This window comes from Chaetomium globosum, genomic scaffold (genome assembly GCF_000143365.1).
Source record: "Chaetomium globosum CBS 148.51 scaffold_5 genomic scaffold, whole genome shotgun sequence".
NCBI lineage: Eukaryota > Fungi > Ascomycota > Sordariomycetes > Sordariales > Chaetomiaceae > Chaetomium > Chaetomium globosum.
In genome coordinates this window covers 863371-878390 of record NT_165980.1, presented here as the reverse complement: position 1 = coordinate 878390, position 15020 = coordinate 863371, and the positions used below count along the sequence as shown (strand labels likewise).

The 15020-nt window shown below is 57.9% G+C and overlaps 6 protein-coding genes across 6 annotated transcripts in view; 2 read left to right on the top strand and 4 right to left on the bottom strand.

The window, feature by feature from the left end:
* Positions 1 to 82: 82 nt before the first annotated feature.
* Positions 83 to 1228, bottom strand: CHGG_07113 (uncharacterized protein; the record flags this gene model as incomplete). Its single annotated transcript, XM_001224768.1, has 1 exon — positions 83 to 1228. One exon carries the CDS (start codon positions 1226 to 1228, stop codon positions 83 to 85), a length of 1146 nt encoding a protein of 381 aa, XP_001224769.1.
* A 1468-nt stretch (positions 1229 to 2696) lies between these two features.
* On the bottom strand, positions 2697 to 4838 carry CHGG_07112 (uncharacterized protein; the record flags this gene model as incomplete). The annotated part of the gene is made up of 6 exons (XM_001224767.1): positions 2697 to 3172; positions 3237 to 3316; positions 3387 to 3701; positions 3758 to 4475; positions 4581 to 4643; positions 4712 to 4838. 6 exons carry the CDS (start codon positions 4836 to 4838, stop codon positions 2697 to 2699), a joined length of 1779 nt encoding a protein of 592 aa, XP_001224768.1.
* Positions 4839 to 6037: 1199 nt separating this feature from the next.
* On the top strand, positions 6038 to 6784 carry CHGG_07111 (uncharacterized protein; the record flags this gene model as incomplete). The annotated part of the gene is made up of 1 exon (XM_001224766.1): positions 6038 to 6784. One exon carries the CDS (start codon positions 6038 to 6040, stop codon positions 6782 to 6784), a length of 747 nt encoding a protein of 248 aa, XP_001224767.1.
* Positions 6785 to 7384: 600 nt separating this feature from the next.
* CHGG_07110 (uncharacterized protein) lies at positions 7385 to 8988 on the bottom strand (the record flags this gene model as incomplete). Its single annotated transcript, XM_001224765.1, has 4 exons — positions 7385 to 7994; positions 8051 to 8283; positions 8343 to 8682; positions 8744 to 8988. 4 exons carry the CDS (start codon positions 8986 to 8988, stop codon positions 7385 to 7387), a joined length of 1428 nt encoding a protein of 475 aa, XP_001224766.1.
* Positions 8989 to 11710: 2722 nt separating this feature from the next.
* On the top strand, positions 11711 to 14739 carry CHGG_07109 (uncharacterized protein; the record flags this gene model as incomplete). The annotated part of the gene is made up of 4 exons (XM_001224764.1): positions 11711 to 12823; positions 12876 to 13621; positions 13677 to 14323; positions 14381 to 14739. The coding sequence occupies 4 exons, from the start codon at positions 11711 to 11713 to the stop codon at positions 14737 to 14739; spliced, it is 2865 nt and encodes a 954-aa protein (XP_001224765.1).
* A 163-nt stretch (positions 14740 to 14902) lies between these two features.
* Positions 14903 to 15020, bottom strand: part of CHGG_07108 (uncharacterized protein) — a gene marked incomplete at both ends in the record, with an annotated part of 2077 nt that continues 1959 nt past the window's right edge. The window contains one exon of the mRNA XM_001224763.1: positions 14903 to 14911. Within this exon, the coding sequence (XP_001224764.1) occupies positions 14903 to 14911 (9 nt within the window). The remainder of the gene's footprint in view (positions 14912 to 15020) is intronic.

The window sequence follows — 15020 nt, the reverse complement described above, 5'->3', positions numbered from 1 at the left end:
CAACACATCCCTTCCCCAACTTCCCCTCCCCCCCTTTCCCCCTTTCCCTGTCCCAAATTGATCACCGACACAAAAACTCATTTCAATCATCAGATAGGACTTCCCGGAAACTCCTCACGCCATTCCCACCAACACTCAAATCCCCGCTTCCAGTTCTCCTCAGCGCCTGCGTCATAGTCTCGATGGCGATCTCCCCCCCGTTGGCCGGGACCGGCGAAAGCGACATGCTCATCATGCTGGTGGGGCTGCCGAGGGACTTGCCGCCGGTGCCGGAGGGCGACGACGCTCTCGCCCGCGCCGCGGCCTCCAGGCCGCCCTTGACCGACCCGCTCTTGCTCAGCGGCGGGCTCACGCCGCCGGGGCCGCCGCCGCCGGCCGAGGAGACGGGCGAGCGGATGGGGGAGGGGGAGCGGTTGTGGTTGGCCGAGGCGAAGGAGGTCAGCCCCGCCAGGTGTATGCTGTCGCGCGAGGGGCTGCCGGCGGAGAAGCCGCCGTGCTCGGCTTGGACGACGTCGGCGAAGGAGATGAAGGACAGGCGGCGGACGTCGGTGGTATCAAAGCTGCCGTAGTTGGAAGCCGTATCGGCAGTGGTGGTGGTGGTGGTAGCCGAGAAGGCGGCAAGCTCGTCGGCCCAGGAAGGCTCGGCATAGGGGCTCAGGCCGGTTACGTTGACCGAGGCGGGTTGATGGGAGGTGTGGGTGATGATCTCGACGGTGTCCGGATTGAGGTGGTCGTCGGTAATGGCTTCGGAGGAGGCGTCGAGGACCGGGGGGATGTAATTCTCGGTTTGGATGTGCGAGGGGATGGCGGGGGAGCTGGGCATCAGCGCGGCGCTGCTTTCTTGGACGTTGCGCTCGAAAATCTGGCTGCCGGCGGGCGAGGCAAGGCGTGGGGAGGAGCCAAAGCCTGCGCGGCCTGGAGAAGAAGGGGAGAACCGGGCGCGGTCGGTTTGGATGGGGGAAGTGGCCGTGGTACGAGTTGTCGCGGGGGTAGGTTTGCTGGTGGGAGCAGGCTGGGCAGGCTCCTTCTTCTTACCGAAACCAAAAAGGCTGCGCTTCTTTTTCTTCTTCTCATCACCTTCGGCGGCTTTTGACGCCTCCCTCCGGGCTAACAGTTCCGACTCGCTCTGACCTTGGGCGTTAATTTCGCCTCGTTCTGTAATCAACGGCTCGGCCAGTGTGGGAATTGCGGTGCTACCCTGGGCGGGCGCTGCGGTCGCGAGACTCATCTTGTCGCGATAGGTGTGTGGTGAGGGCGAAGTGGGGGATCGCGGAGAGATGGGGTAAGTCGGGTTCAAGTTTGCGTCCACGTCTGTTAGGAAAGGTGGAGCTGTTAGCGATGCCGTTCCCCCGACGGGGAATGGGGTTGAGTGGGTGATGGATGATAACTGGAGATAGTATGCGGGTGGTGGAACGAGGGGGGGTGTTGTGACAAGGTGAAGACAATATGTGTGCGACTGGTGGACAGATTTCCCGATTCGCCGCGAATATATCGACGATAAAGTGCGTCTCTGTCTGGAACCAATAACCACGGAATAGAGTGCGGTCGTACCTTGGCTCTAGGCCCGGGCTCGGTGCGACGCGGGGACAGCTGAGCGACCGAGAAAAACCGGGTGTGGTGAGGGTTGATGCTTTCTGGTTTCTGTTTGGAGCACAATGGTTGGTGCCTTTCTGGACGGGCTTCGGGTCTGGCGCAAAAGTGTGATGCAGGTTGCAGGAAGACGCGGCTTTCCCGGTTCCTGAATCCCCCGTACCGCCCTGGTCTCCGTCTCTCGTGTTTCTGGTCTTTCTTTCGCTTGCCGGATCCGGGTCGGTCAGTTCCGTTGGGGGGGTAAACGCGGCGGCAAGGTGATGGGGATCGGGATGCGCGAGGGAGAAGTGTGGATCGAGAAGTAGAAGTAACTACTTAGATCAGGATGCGGGCGTGTTAGTTATTATAAATCGCAAAAGGGATTGGATGGATTGTCTCGTCACTTTGCTTTGTCCTCGGGGCAGCCACGAAGCGAAGGACAGGCGACCCGGTGACCTCCGGACGCAAATCGCGATCAACAGGGAATGACGCTGTTTGGTAGCGCTCCCAGGCTGAAAGAGGGGTGTGATTCAGTTCGGTCGGTCCCTTAACGACGTATTGCAGGCCCACCCAAGCACAGCTGCCAAGACGAGCAAGACCTAAAACGGGTGCTGGAATGAAGTGGAATCTTTGGACTCGCTTGCACTTTTTCCGTACGTTGCAGGTAGGTTCAGTAGGTTAGGTTGACAGACTCCGATCCCACCTAGGTACATACACAACAGGTCAGGTACCTTATGTAGGTCTGTAAGGTAAGGTAGGTCTCAGATGTCGCCGTGTTCGGGTGTCTTAGCAGGTCAAATATGCAGGTGCATACAAACAAGTACGACTGCTTCAGGCATTAATTCTAATATTGCAGGCCCCTGACTGCGCCCCAGCAGCCAACCTACCTCAGACCCGGCCGAAACCGACCTTCGGTTGTTAGCATCGACCTTCGGATTCTCTCTTACACGCTCGCAGGGATCTTATGGGACCACACCGGATCTTGGAAATAGGCAAGGGGCAGGCTGACGCAAGCATCGCAGTTTCTGCTCTGGAGCATGTATATGTTCGTATGTCTGTCCGCATGTATGTACACGCACATGTGCCCGCATCTTGGGCGCAGGCTGGGTATCACCACAGAGAACCACCTAGTATCCCCTCCCGTACCGTGAAGCATCCATCTCATACGTCCGTTGTTGCGGGTCCATCTCGAACGCCTGCGCCTGGGGATCCATTTCATGATAGACGCGCGAATCCGCCTCATGATAATAACCAGGCGTGTTGTTATTTATCTCGACCGGCAGACCTCGAGGATCCATTTCGACAGGTGAGCGGGGTGACGACAGTTCGGTGTGGCCGTGGGGAGCGTCGGCCTCCGGAACCCCTGGGTACTTGATCTCGCCAGCTCCATCGGTGCTGTTGTCCTGGATCGAGCCGACCAACGTGCCCTGCTTGCGACGTCGGAGGAATATCCACACGGCCACTGCGATCAAGGCCAGTCCCCCAATGCCGCCCACAACCCCTCCAACGATGGCGCCAACCGGAGTGCTTGAGGACTCTGGTTCGCCTGTCGAGGTGGGATCGGGGCCGCCGGATCCAGTAGGTGAGGGCCCCGAACTTTGTGCTAGGGGGGAAAATCAGCATGCGTGCCCCAGATATATGGTTCTAGACATGTCATGATCACTTACTGGAGCTAGGCGGCGTGGTGGACCTGCGCGCAAACAATCGCCGTACTTCCTCCGAGGACCAATCGACCTGATCGAACGACCTATGATCCCGTTAGCTAGACGCTCGGGCACGAAACCCTTAGAGCCCGAGCAAAGCTGCGGAATGCCTACCCGTTGTTATACCAAGTCTCGAGAACGCTGGGTCTCTCATATGCCCCCGCAGCCGCATCATACGAGTCCTTCCACTGCATGTCCGTCATGTCAAATAAGAGCATCCCGTTGGGTGCCGGGTCATCAGTGAGCTTCCAGACATCCTTTCCAAACAGGCTGAGCACCTGCCGGCCGCCTATTTGCACGCATGTGGCATCCCCTCGCGCGCTGTACGGCATGTTTGGGGCCTTTCTCCATACAAACCCCGGCAGGCTCAAGACGTATGCGTCCTGGTAGGTGAACAAGTCGCGTCGGTTGACTCCGCCAGCGAGGAAGCTGAGAAGGTTGTCAGCGACTTCGCGCGCTTTATTAAGACCCAGGTAATAACTCACATATCGTAGCCGCCATCAGCAGTCTTGATAATAGCCGTGCATGCTTGTATCCGTGGCGAAGGAGGAATATCACCGCTCGTCAGCTGCCAGTAAGTCTTCTTTGTCACAGGATTGAAGAAAGTGAGGTTGTAAAAGTCCAGGGCTGGCACCTTGCCGTCCCAGCGGCCCACTAACGAAGGGGTGAGCCCGCCAAGCGTGATGATCACGCCGTCGACTCCGAAGGACGGGAGATAGTGAGCGCTCGCCCCAACCAACGTGCCAAAGGGACTGTTGTCCGTCTCATTCGTCCACACGCGCGACGCCATGTTGAACGTCACCATCCCCCCTAGGACCTGAGTTGAACCGTTGCGGTCGGGTTCCGAGAATCTTTGGATCTCCCCGCCGATCACGAACGCTGTATTGTCTGTATTTGCGGACGCAGCCAACGTGCCGGAATGGATGTCGGCGAAAGCCCCCCCGTTCGCAGGTTTCACAATCGACCATTCTCCCCCACCCTCGCCGTCGGCCGTGAATTTCCAGAGCTCGGGTTCTGTAATATTTTCATGCACACTCGGCGGAAACTCGCCGCCCCATGAGTAGAATTCTCCAGCCTGACTGTCCGTCCACAGGACTAAGCTGGACTTTAACGGGCCAGTTTTCTTGATCGAACGGATCGAGACATCGCTGGTAGTCCACGACCGGCTAATGTCGATGGAGAGCGTGGATTCGACCGCAATTCCTGGAGGCGTTTCTTCAGCACTTCCCAACACCCAAAACCCGACCTCTTGAAAAATCGGTGGATCTTCATGGATCGGGAGGCGGGATGGGGCAGTCGATCGCGTACCTTCACGGACCCGATTCACCGACCATTGCGAGAGCTCGCCCCCGTCAACGTAGACATAGTCGCCTAGTACGGTCGCTTTTTCTCTGTCAGAATGTCACGCGAACAAGAAGAAAGCGCCAGGGGAGAGAGACCGGCCGACTTTTCTCGAACGAGAAAGGTGTTGCGCGCAGGCACTTCCAGGACCGCGACAGCAAAGGCACAACACAAGCCGAGAAAGACGAGCAGAGTCGGCATTGGCCGTCGCTCAGGAGAAGACATGGTGGGAGGGCGTCCAACGCAACATCAAGGGGCCGGGAAACGTGCGGATGAGTACATCGACAATGATTTTTCCCAAGATGGGAGGGGAGAGAGCAAAAGGCAGATTCCGAGGTCTTGCCCCTGTGGAGCTGCTGTCAGACGGTAACATCGATAATCAAGGACGGGAACGATTGACCTGCGCTCCAAAGCACTGTATTGGGGGCCCAAGATTCGCCCAGATTTGCTTGTGTTGCATCAGCGCAAACCACTCCAACGTTACCTCTCCAAAGAAGACCCTTGCCGACATTGTTTCGCAGTCAGCCTGCTCCTTGGCGCTAGTTAGATTGTTAACCGTTCGCTTCCTAGTGTAGGTCGTTTTTAGCCAAGCTGGCGCGAAGCATGTGGATGTGGGATATCGAGAAGACGCGAGGGGTTAGGGGGGAGACCAAAATACGACGCTGCGCCTGCCTTGTCGCCTACCGCGGTCTGTGGTTGGCTGCTTTGGGCTGAGCGGAAGTTGCAGGATTCGGTTTGACGATCGCAGAAGGTGCACCGGCACCGACGGCTCAAGGCAAACCAGCAAAAACAAGTCCTCTTGGTCTACGGCTCTTTTCTCAGCGCAATTAGTCAAGACCACAGAGACTGATGACATTGTTGCCCCAAGGGCATAGTTTATAGGAAATAATAGAATCTCCCGTTTCGTTTCGATATATCAATCCCAGCAACGCCTCCCGGCTTTAGCCAATTTTTATAGCATTCCACTTGCACTTCTCAGAAGTATGTATGTACAATAGGTTGCCCATTATAACGAGCAAAGAGCCGGATGCCGTCCGCCGTTCATCCCGACCCATGGCCGGCCCGAGCCGGTTCAACCAAGCTCCACTCGGCCGGAGGCACGGAGGCATAAACCCGGCGCTACCATGATTGGCTTGGGGAACCGGAGTGGACCAAAAGAATCTCAAAATTCACGTGACAACTTCCGCCGACGCCCAAGAAAAAGTTGATTCGCATCGCGACTCCAAACCGCACTTGTCGAGAGCGAAGGAGGTGGACGGCGGCCCCGACAGCACACCAGACAAGCCAATTCCGAATTGCAGCTGCCCCATCGCTCCCTCTCCTTCTTTATCGCCAGTCGACAGTTTTGTGCCCATCCACGTCGAAGGATCCGCCTTTCCCGTACTTGGCTCCTTCTCTGCGATCCAATTCCCCGACCGACCACCATGGAGACCATTGTAACAAGGCCGGCAGTCTCCTGCTGCCGGCAGGTCGTCCTCTCGGCCCCGGTATCTTCCCGGCTCGTTCTGAGCGGCACCACCGCCGTCCCCTCGGGCGTCCGCCAGAAATCGACGTCCGCACGCACACGCCGAGCGCTCAACATCCCCCCGCACGGGTCCTTCCTCAACCCCAACAGCAGCGCCGCCGACCGCAACGCCCGCCCCACCACGGGACAAATCATCTACAACCCCCCCTCCTCCGCCGCCTCCGTCTTCCACACGCCCTTCAAGTTCCTCCCCAAGCAAGACCCGCGGCGGCGCGCCAACCTCGCCTCGGAACTCTTCGCCGCCTCCACCACCATCAACTACCCCTCCCCCGCCAACAACCCCACCCACCACCAACCAACACCGCCCGACAGCACATCACCATCCTCCCCATCACCAACGGACCTCTTCCCCTCCATTGAAGGCGAGCCGCGCTACCGGGCGCGGCACCACCTGACCAAGGCCGATATCGAGGAGATGCGGCGGCTGCGCGCGGCGGACCCCGTCGCCAACAGCGTGCAGAACCTGTCGATGCGCTTCCGCTGCAGCAAGCTGTTTGTGCTCATGTGCTGCCAGGCGCCCAGCGGCCACCGCGAGAAGGTGCAGGCCGAGCTGGAGGCCACCAAGGCGCGCTGGGGCCCGCGCCGCGCGGCCGCGCGGGACGAGCGCAGGGCGAGGATGGGCATGCTGTTTAGGGGCGAGTTGTAGAGTGTGTGTGGTTGCTGTGGCTGTGGCTTTGTCCTGCGGGCGGATAGGGTTGGATGGATGGGGTGGGAGTACCTAGGGGAGGGTAGGTGGTTATGGGCGAAGGCCGGTCCGCTATGATGATGCCAGTGCTGCTGGCACTGGCGAGGCGGGCTTGTTGGTGACGGGGGGGACAGACACTGCATCTAACAGAGTGCGGTGTCTCGGGTGGTGTTCTGAGCGGAAGCTTTGCAACAAATAGGCACGATCCAAATAGTCACGATTTGGGAAGACGGAAATGTTCACTGTACGAGCACTGGAGGGCAAGCATTCGGCGGTCAACGGCGGGCATGGGCGGATCTGTAGGACAGCAAAAATGGGGACGATGGCTGGTGTTGCTAGCCTCCCACTGTATAATGCAAAATGTACCTTGTATATTCCTCTCGACGCTGAATCACCGCCGCCTGTTGCTGGATGGCCCTGTCTCGGTCCTACAATCGTGTTGCTGAAGAAAGAACTAATTGAAAGTAGCAGCGAGTTCGAGGTCACACTCGGCATATTCCCCTATCCCCGTTCGTAAGGTGGAAAAGCGTAATTCCGTGCCGTCCCGCATCAAACAAGCCGTCACCCTTCCGAACCCTCCTTGGCCTTGCCCTTCCCCTTTCTATCCGCCTGTCTATCCATTTCATAGTCCTTGCATGACGGGATGACCCGCCGACACCAACCACACCAACTCCGGCGCTTCCCCTGAACCTCGCGCCCCAGGATCTCCCCCCTCGCCCGCTCATCATCCCACTCGGGCACGCACGCGCCCACCTTCACCATCCGCACCCGCATATTCTTCATGACCCCGCCAATCCCCTCCACCTCGTGTCTCTCATACCCCGGTTTTATGGCAGGGCTGGGCGTTCTCCTGTCCTGAACCGATGCGCCAGACGAGCTGACCAGGCTACTAAGGCTGGCCGAGCTACTGCCGGCCCCGCTCATGGCAGCCGTCCAAGGCGCCAGGGATGGCGTGCCAGTGCTGCTGCCACCACTGGGCGGGGTCGCCGCGGCCAGCTGGAAGTACTCAGCATCGCGCGCGTCCTCGGCGTCACCGTCCATCTCCTGCTCGCGCTCCCGCGCCGCGCAGCACTCAGTCTCGCGCCCGCAGATGACGCCGCGGTCGCCTTCACCGATGCCCGTGCCAAGACCGCCGTGAATCTGGGTGTATTGGTTCCGCCATCGCCAGATGCTGGTGCAGAGTGTCAGTGAACAAAAAATGGGAAGGACGGAGATGGGATGAGTTACCCCCTGTATTCGGAGTCATCGCCGCGGATGGACCTCCCACAGGGCTGGCAAAGCCAGACACCTCCAGAACCGCACCCGCAGATCGCCCGTTCCATGTCGTCGGAATCAATCCGAATCTCTGGCCCGAGCCGCGGCTTGACCAGCGAGCCAAGGGGTGCTGCCACGCATGGCCCGCAGAGACGCCGGTGACGGTCCCGCAACACGATAGGCGCCGGAGGTTTTATAGCACAGTTCTAAGAGGGCAAGTTAATTGCGTGTTTACCGAAGTGATCCATTGTTGGTTCAGGCTCACCCTACAAACCACGACGCCGCACCGCCGACACCCGGCCACCATGTCTCGAGCACACCGGCCCGACTTGCCATTATAGCTCGATCTGCCCGCATCCTGCATGTAATACCAGTTGCTAGCCCGGGCCCGGTATCTAAATGTGTCTTCCGGGTCGACGGGGGCCTGCGCGTTGATGCAATGCATGGTTGAGACGAGCAGCATTGTGCGGTACTGCAGCAACCCCTGGCGGATCTGGCGGCAGGTCCGCGACAGGTTATCGAGCGTATTGAGGTCAATGGAAGCGGCAATCGACATGGCGATGCTGGTCATCGAGTCAGCAAAGTTGCCCTTGGCAGAACTAAAACTGCCAAGGGGTTGATGATTTCATGCAGCTGAGAGGATGCATGCAGGGTGGTGTAGCCTACGGATAGCATCCCAAGGCCTGTGTCATGGAGTTCTGGTTGGGATTCTCTCTAGCAGCGAGCCCGTGAGCCTTCTCGCGTTCCTCCCACGTAGCATTGCCGGCGCCGATGCCTCCATCGCCAGGAAGATTTAAACCTGCCGCCGATACCGGTACTGGCTTGAGGGCGTCAATTGGGCCGTTCCACACCGGCTGGCCGTCTTGAGGAGACTCATTGTCGTCCTCGCCCAAGTCCACAAACACGGCCATGCTGGGAGATGCTGTGCGATGTAGAATTACGAGAAATCGTATCGGTGTGACAACCCAAATGTTGCCTCGATAGACCCGGGCTCTGTGTACCTCGACCTGAAAACGCTGATCACAAATGAAATGGTACTAAGAGACAGCAAGTGCTCAAAAGAGGGATCATAAAATTGAAGAAACCAGTTGGGTGGTCATCGTAGTGATGAGCTGACTGGCTTGATGCCAGTTTGGCGTGTTGAATGCTGGCAAGTTGTCTTCGAGGAAGTTGCTTCCCGAACGCCGAAGCTTGATATGCTGCTTACCAGGTGGCAGCGACCCCGCCTCCCCACAGTTAAGACTTTGGCTGGCAGTTTCTTGTAAACACTAACAAAACCGACACCGCCGCTCGAGATAGACCGCTGCATTCGGCCATGTGACGTTTTTGTTCTTTCCATCTCAATCGCCAAATTGTTCGTCTCGAGTCTCCATCGCGATGATTTCGGCATCCAGTTATATCGTGCCCCTCCGTTTTTTTGTCCACGGCCGATCTCAACGTGATGGATCAATCTGAATAATACCGTTTCTCTCGGAGCGATTGGAACTGGCCAAAAACTCCCGAAAGGCTAGCCTGTTGAATTCATGGATTTGTTCTGGAAATATGCCAATGGATTCTCCTGTCACTTTTTACCTGGAAAAATAGTATTGCGTCTAAAGTATCGAGTTCTGGTCATATCTTCCAGCTCATCGTCGGTGGGGTTTCGGAGATGCGATATATCCGGCGGTCAGGTATGAATTGGGCGGTGATGGGCGACGCCGATGAAAGATAACTAATAACTCTACAATAGTTTTCTGCAAGTCCGTCGTCTCGAGACACCAGACGTGTATCAGCTGTATCAGTGGAGCCATGATGAGAACGGCTCACAGGCCCAATGATAACGGCTTTGGCAACCTTTTTTTCAACACGACCACGGCGATCCTTGGCAGCCCCGCGTCGTCTATCTTTAGCCAGCGATTGTCGATCTTTTCCGCGCGGAGAGTAGCGAGGATTCAAAGACGGCACGAGTCGACGAATACGACGTGACATCAGAAAAGCGAGATGTTGTGCGCCTGCAACCATGGAAGAACCGAGACATCCATAATACTGATCACATTTGACGCCTTGCGCTGGGTGGGAAGTTTTTCTCAGAAATGAACACCAACAAACAGGCATCAGCCGCGGCGCCGCGTGGGGGGTTTCAGAGCCGCAGTGTCGTCTTCGCCGTGGTTGGACGCTCTCCTGAAGTGGCGTTCAAGAAAGGGTTGCAGGCCATGCGATCGTGGGGTGACAGTTACATTCGCGCTGACATTCCGATCTCGAGACGGGTTTGAGCCTTCACTTGGAGAAAACGAAGGCAAAGAGCCCCCCCCCCATCCTTCATGCATTGGGGCATTGGGGTTGTCGCTGGCGCTGGCCGGAGTCTCCCCGAGCAGAGCTGAAGTCTTCAGTTCTCTGTTTTGCTCGATTCTGCTATCCGTGACAGCACACAGACTTGCCCCTGGCCAACCAAAATGAGGGCATCGTTTACTGGTGCGGTCGGTCGTCCGCATCCAGCTATGTGGGGCATGGCGTGGTAGGGGGTATTCGTTTTTTTTTTTTCGCGCAACCATGCTTCTCTTCTTTCTCTCGCCGGGAGACAGACGTGCAGCTCAGGTTACCTAGCGCTCTGACAACGCAACAAGAAGTGCAGAGAGGGCCGCGTTTGCGGCTTCTGGCGCCCCCCTGTCTAGGAAACGATCGACAAGCCCTGCAAGAGCAATGGGTGTTGCGATCTCAGAGATAACCGCTAGTTTCTTCCGCATCGGGAATGGACGGCGGGCCAGATCACAACGCAACCATGCAGTGGCCAGGGGTCGAGACGCTTCGGAGAGTTGAGAGGCTGAAATATTCACTTCTTTCCGGACTGGGCCGTGGTCGTGGAGCTCCGGCATCGACGGGAGCGGAGCTCGAAAATCCAGAACATTTGCTAGCTGAGGAGCTGAGTCCTGCAGGGCAGGGGAGGACCTGACGAACCAACGCAAAAGTCTCGGTCGACCCAGCGCCGTGGAGTTTTTGCCACAGGATATTCCCTGCTTTGTCGCAAGTGCCGTGGTGCCGCCGTCGTGAACGGAAAACGACGACGAGACGGCCATGAACGAGGCGCCGAAACATCCTAGGTTAGAACTTAGCGCCAGTCTGACAGAAAGCGAGACAGGCGGCTTTTTCCAACGTCTTGCTTGGCGAACCCAAGGACTTCTTCTGTCGAAGCAGCCACAAAAGTAATTAACGGCCACGGTAAAACGGCAAGCTATTGATGGCTTCGGGCGTCCTTGGCTGCAGCACCCGTTCAGCTGGTCCAGTTCCCTTTTCGTGAACGCCATCTGGCCCCGATGCGGGTAGGGCCTCGAGCCTCCTCCCAGCGCTAACGAGTGACTTTCACAGGGGTACCCTCATATCCCGGATGAACCTGCACGGCACACCCAGCTACCCGGCTCGCTTCTTTTCCTCTTCCCTTTAGCTTCCACACCTGTCGATCACCCGTTCCCAGTTCTCTGGTTCCCGTTTGTCTTCCCCCTACCTGAGGATCTTCCCAGAGCGGCCCACGGCAACGGGGAGGTGTAATTGTTTGAGAGACGCGCTCAAGTTGAAGCAGAGGTGACAGGGTGTTCCGGGACTCACCCTCGCCAAGGCAGCCAGCCATTGCGTTCTCGACCCGGTCCAATCGTTACCAACATGAAAAAATTCAAATCGTACCTCACCCCTACGACATCGGAGGAGGAGCAGAAGGGAAGCAATGGGGGGACACAGGCAGCAGGCGCTCGGTCCCAGGGATCGCATCAGCTCCAACCTATCCAACCACAAGGGAAGGACTCCAGGTTAGCAGCCGGCGCACCTCCACCACCAACAGCCGGCTCCGAGACCGTCCCACCTTCCGCCCAGGGGAGTATGCTCTCCGTACCGGGCGCGGCCCTCTCAGTAACCCACCAACATGGCCGCCAGACGCCCGAGACGGCCAAAACCAGCCCGCACACCTCCCGGGCCCCGTCGCTCCGCCACTCCTTCCTCCCGGCGCACGACGCCCGCAGCCGCGACTCGGAGACCATCAACGAGATCCGCAACGACATGATGGTCAACTGGCTGTACGAGCAGCAGCTGCGCAAGCAGTACGCGTCCGGGGCGGACCCCTACGAAGGCGTGGTGCTGAAGAAGGCCCGCGGCGCCTTCGCTTGCTGCCCGCCGCAGATGGCCGCCATCCCGGACTCGCTGTTCGCCGTCGTCGCCCAGATGAACGTGCGCTGCGCCATGACCGTCAACACCCCCGTCGTCCGCGCCCTGCTCGACTCCATCATCCACAAGACCGACCTCGACTACGTCCCTCTGCCGGACGGCCTGCGCGTGCAGGTGCTGCGCACCATGGCTGACCTGCCCCGCGGCCAGCTGCATCATTTCGCGGCATTTGTCGAGGATGCGCGCATGCTGGTCGTGTGGGACGACGAGCCGGAGAAGTTGCTGAGTAGGGTGCAGACTCTCGAGGCCAGGTTTATTGAGATCATCTGGGGCAATGGGGATGATGAGGGCGAGGAGGATGATGCCGGCGGGGAGAAGAAGGGCGGCGCCGCGGTCGCCGTGCAGGAGCTGGATCCGGGTCAGCTCGAGGAGGCGTTGGCTGGGGAGAGGAGGCCGGTGAGGCTGGAGAGTGCGTTCATGGTCGGGCTTACGTTGGCACTTTGGATCGTGTGTCCTGCGCTGGGCTGGAGGTGGTTGGCGTACCAGAGCGTGGTCGACGGGACGTATCTGAGGTTCGCATTGCTGGCTTCGGCTCCGGCGCAGTTGTTCGTCAGCTTGGTGAGTGCTACCGCCCTTCGGCCACCCAGGGGCTTTTGCTAACTGTGTTCAGTTCTTCTTTCAATCCATCATCACCAGTCTGTTCCAAGTCTTCGGGCCCATTTCAGCTGTGGCCAACAACAGCAAGTACTATAGCGGCAAGCCCCCTCAACGGATAAACCGCGACCAGGGGACGCTGCCGCACGTCACCATTCAGATGCCCGTGTACAAGGAAGGCCTCACAGCCGTCATCAAGCCCACGGTTGTCTCGCTGAAAGCGGCCATCAGCACCTACGAGATGCAGGGCGGCTCGGCCAACATCTTTGTCAACGACGACGGCATGCAACTCATTTCGGACGAGGATGCCCAAGCCCGCCGTGACTTCTACGACGAACACAACATCGGCTGGGTCGCACGCCCCGCGCATAACCCCAATCCCGAGGCCGGCTCCGATGAAAAGCGGTTCCTCCGCCGCGGCAAGTTCAAGAAGGCCAGCAACATGAACTATGCCCTGCACGTCAGCAACCGCGTCGAGGATAAGCTGCTTGCCGTCAAGCGTGACAGTAAGTGGAACAACGAGCAGGAGAACGGCGCCTACCAGCAATGTCTCGCCGACGTGTTGCAGGAGGACGAAGGCCGCACCTGGGCCGAAGGGAATATTCGCATTGGCGACTACATCTTGCTTATCGACTCAGATACTCGCGTGCCGCACGATTGTCTGCTGGATGCCGTCAGCGAGATGGAACAGAGCCCGGAGGTGGCTATTCTGCAGTTCCAGTCCGGCGTCATGAACGTTACCAACTCGTTCTTTGAGAATGGGTGAGTAGAAGCCGTCCCCTTTTTGTTGATCGAGAGACATGCTGACATCTCGTAGCGTTACCTGGTTCACCAACCTCATCTACTCCTGCATTACCTTCGCTGTTGCGTCGGGCGACGCCTGCCCTTTCGTCGGCCACAACGCCATCCTCCGGTGGCAAGCTCTCCAAGACGCGGCCGCCTTCACGGACGAGGATGGGTACGAAAAGTACTGGTCCGAATCGCACGTATCGGAGGACTTCGACATGTCGCTCCGTTTGCAGGTCGCTAAGTACACGCTCCGCTACGCCTCGTACACGGGCGACGGTTTCAAGGAGGGCGTCAGCTTGACCGTCTACGACGAGCTTGCCCGCTGGGAGAAGTACGCATACGGCTGCAACGAGCTCCTGTTCCACCCACTGCGATTCTGGCTCGTCCGCGGGCCGTTCACGCCGTTGTTCAAAAAGTTTATCGGCTCTAGCATCCCGTTCCCAAAGAAGATGACTATCATGGCGTACATCGGGACGTACTACGCCATTGCCGCGGCGTGGCTTCTGACGCTGGGCAATTATTTTGTTACCGGCTGGTTTTATGGTCTGTACGACAAGTACTACCTCGACTCGTTCGCTATCTACATCTCCATCATTGTCGTCTTTACTGGGTTGGGTAATCTCGCGTTGGCGGTCCTGCGGTACCGGTTGAGCGAAAGATCGCTACTGTCAGCATGTGCGTCTCCGTCTCCCTTATAACCCTCTTTCTCCATACACTAACTCGCGAGTGCAGACTTTGAGAACATCAAATGGATCCCCATGTTCTGCATCTTCCTCGGCGGCATCTCGCTGCACGTGTCCCAGGCTATCCTATCGCACTTTTTCGAGATCGACATGGCCTGGGGCGCGACGGCCAAGGAGCTCGAGGAGGTGCGCTTCGGCCCGGAGATATGGCGCATTATCCGCCGCTTCAAGTGGACTTTCCTGTACTGCTTCGCCTGCACCGCCCTCATGATATGCGGCAACACCATCTTCCCCGACTTGTGGCGCATCAACACCTTCTATAGCATCTATCCGCTGGCGACTACGGTGGCGTCGCATTTTGCGTTGCCTGTCCTGCTGAACCCGGCGTTGATGATGTTTACTTGGTAGGCGGACTGGATGGGAAAGGGTTATTGGTAATACTAACTTTTCGATTTCTTCGAATTGTCTATTTCTCATGATTATGATTCATCAGCATTAATTGCTAGCCTGTTCGTTAAGGGAGTTAGTTGGGTTATTTTTTGGCACTGGGAAAAGGGAGCCGGTTAGTTTTCTACGAGTTCTGCAAGCAAGCATTCAGCGGCAACATACAACATATAGATTTCCTAGAGCACATGCGACGGTGGACTTACTGGCAATAAATCAACGTTGACTATCCCAGTCTTGTTCTG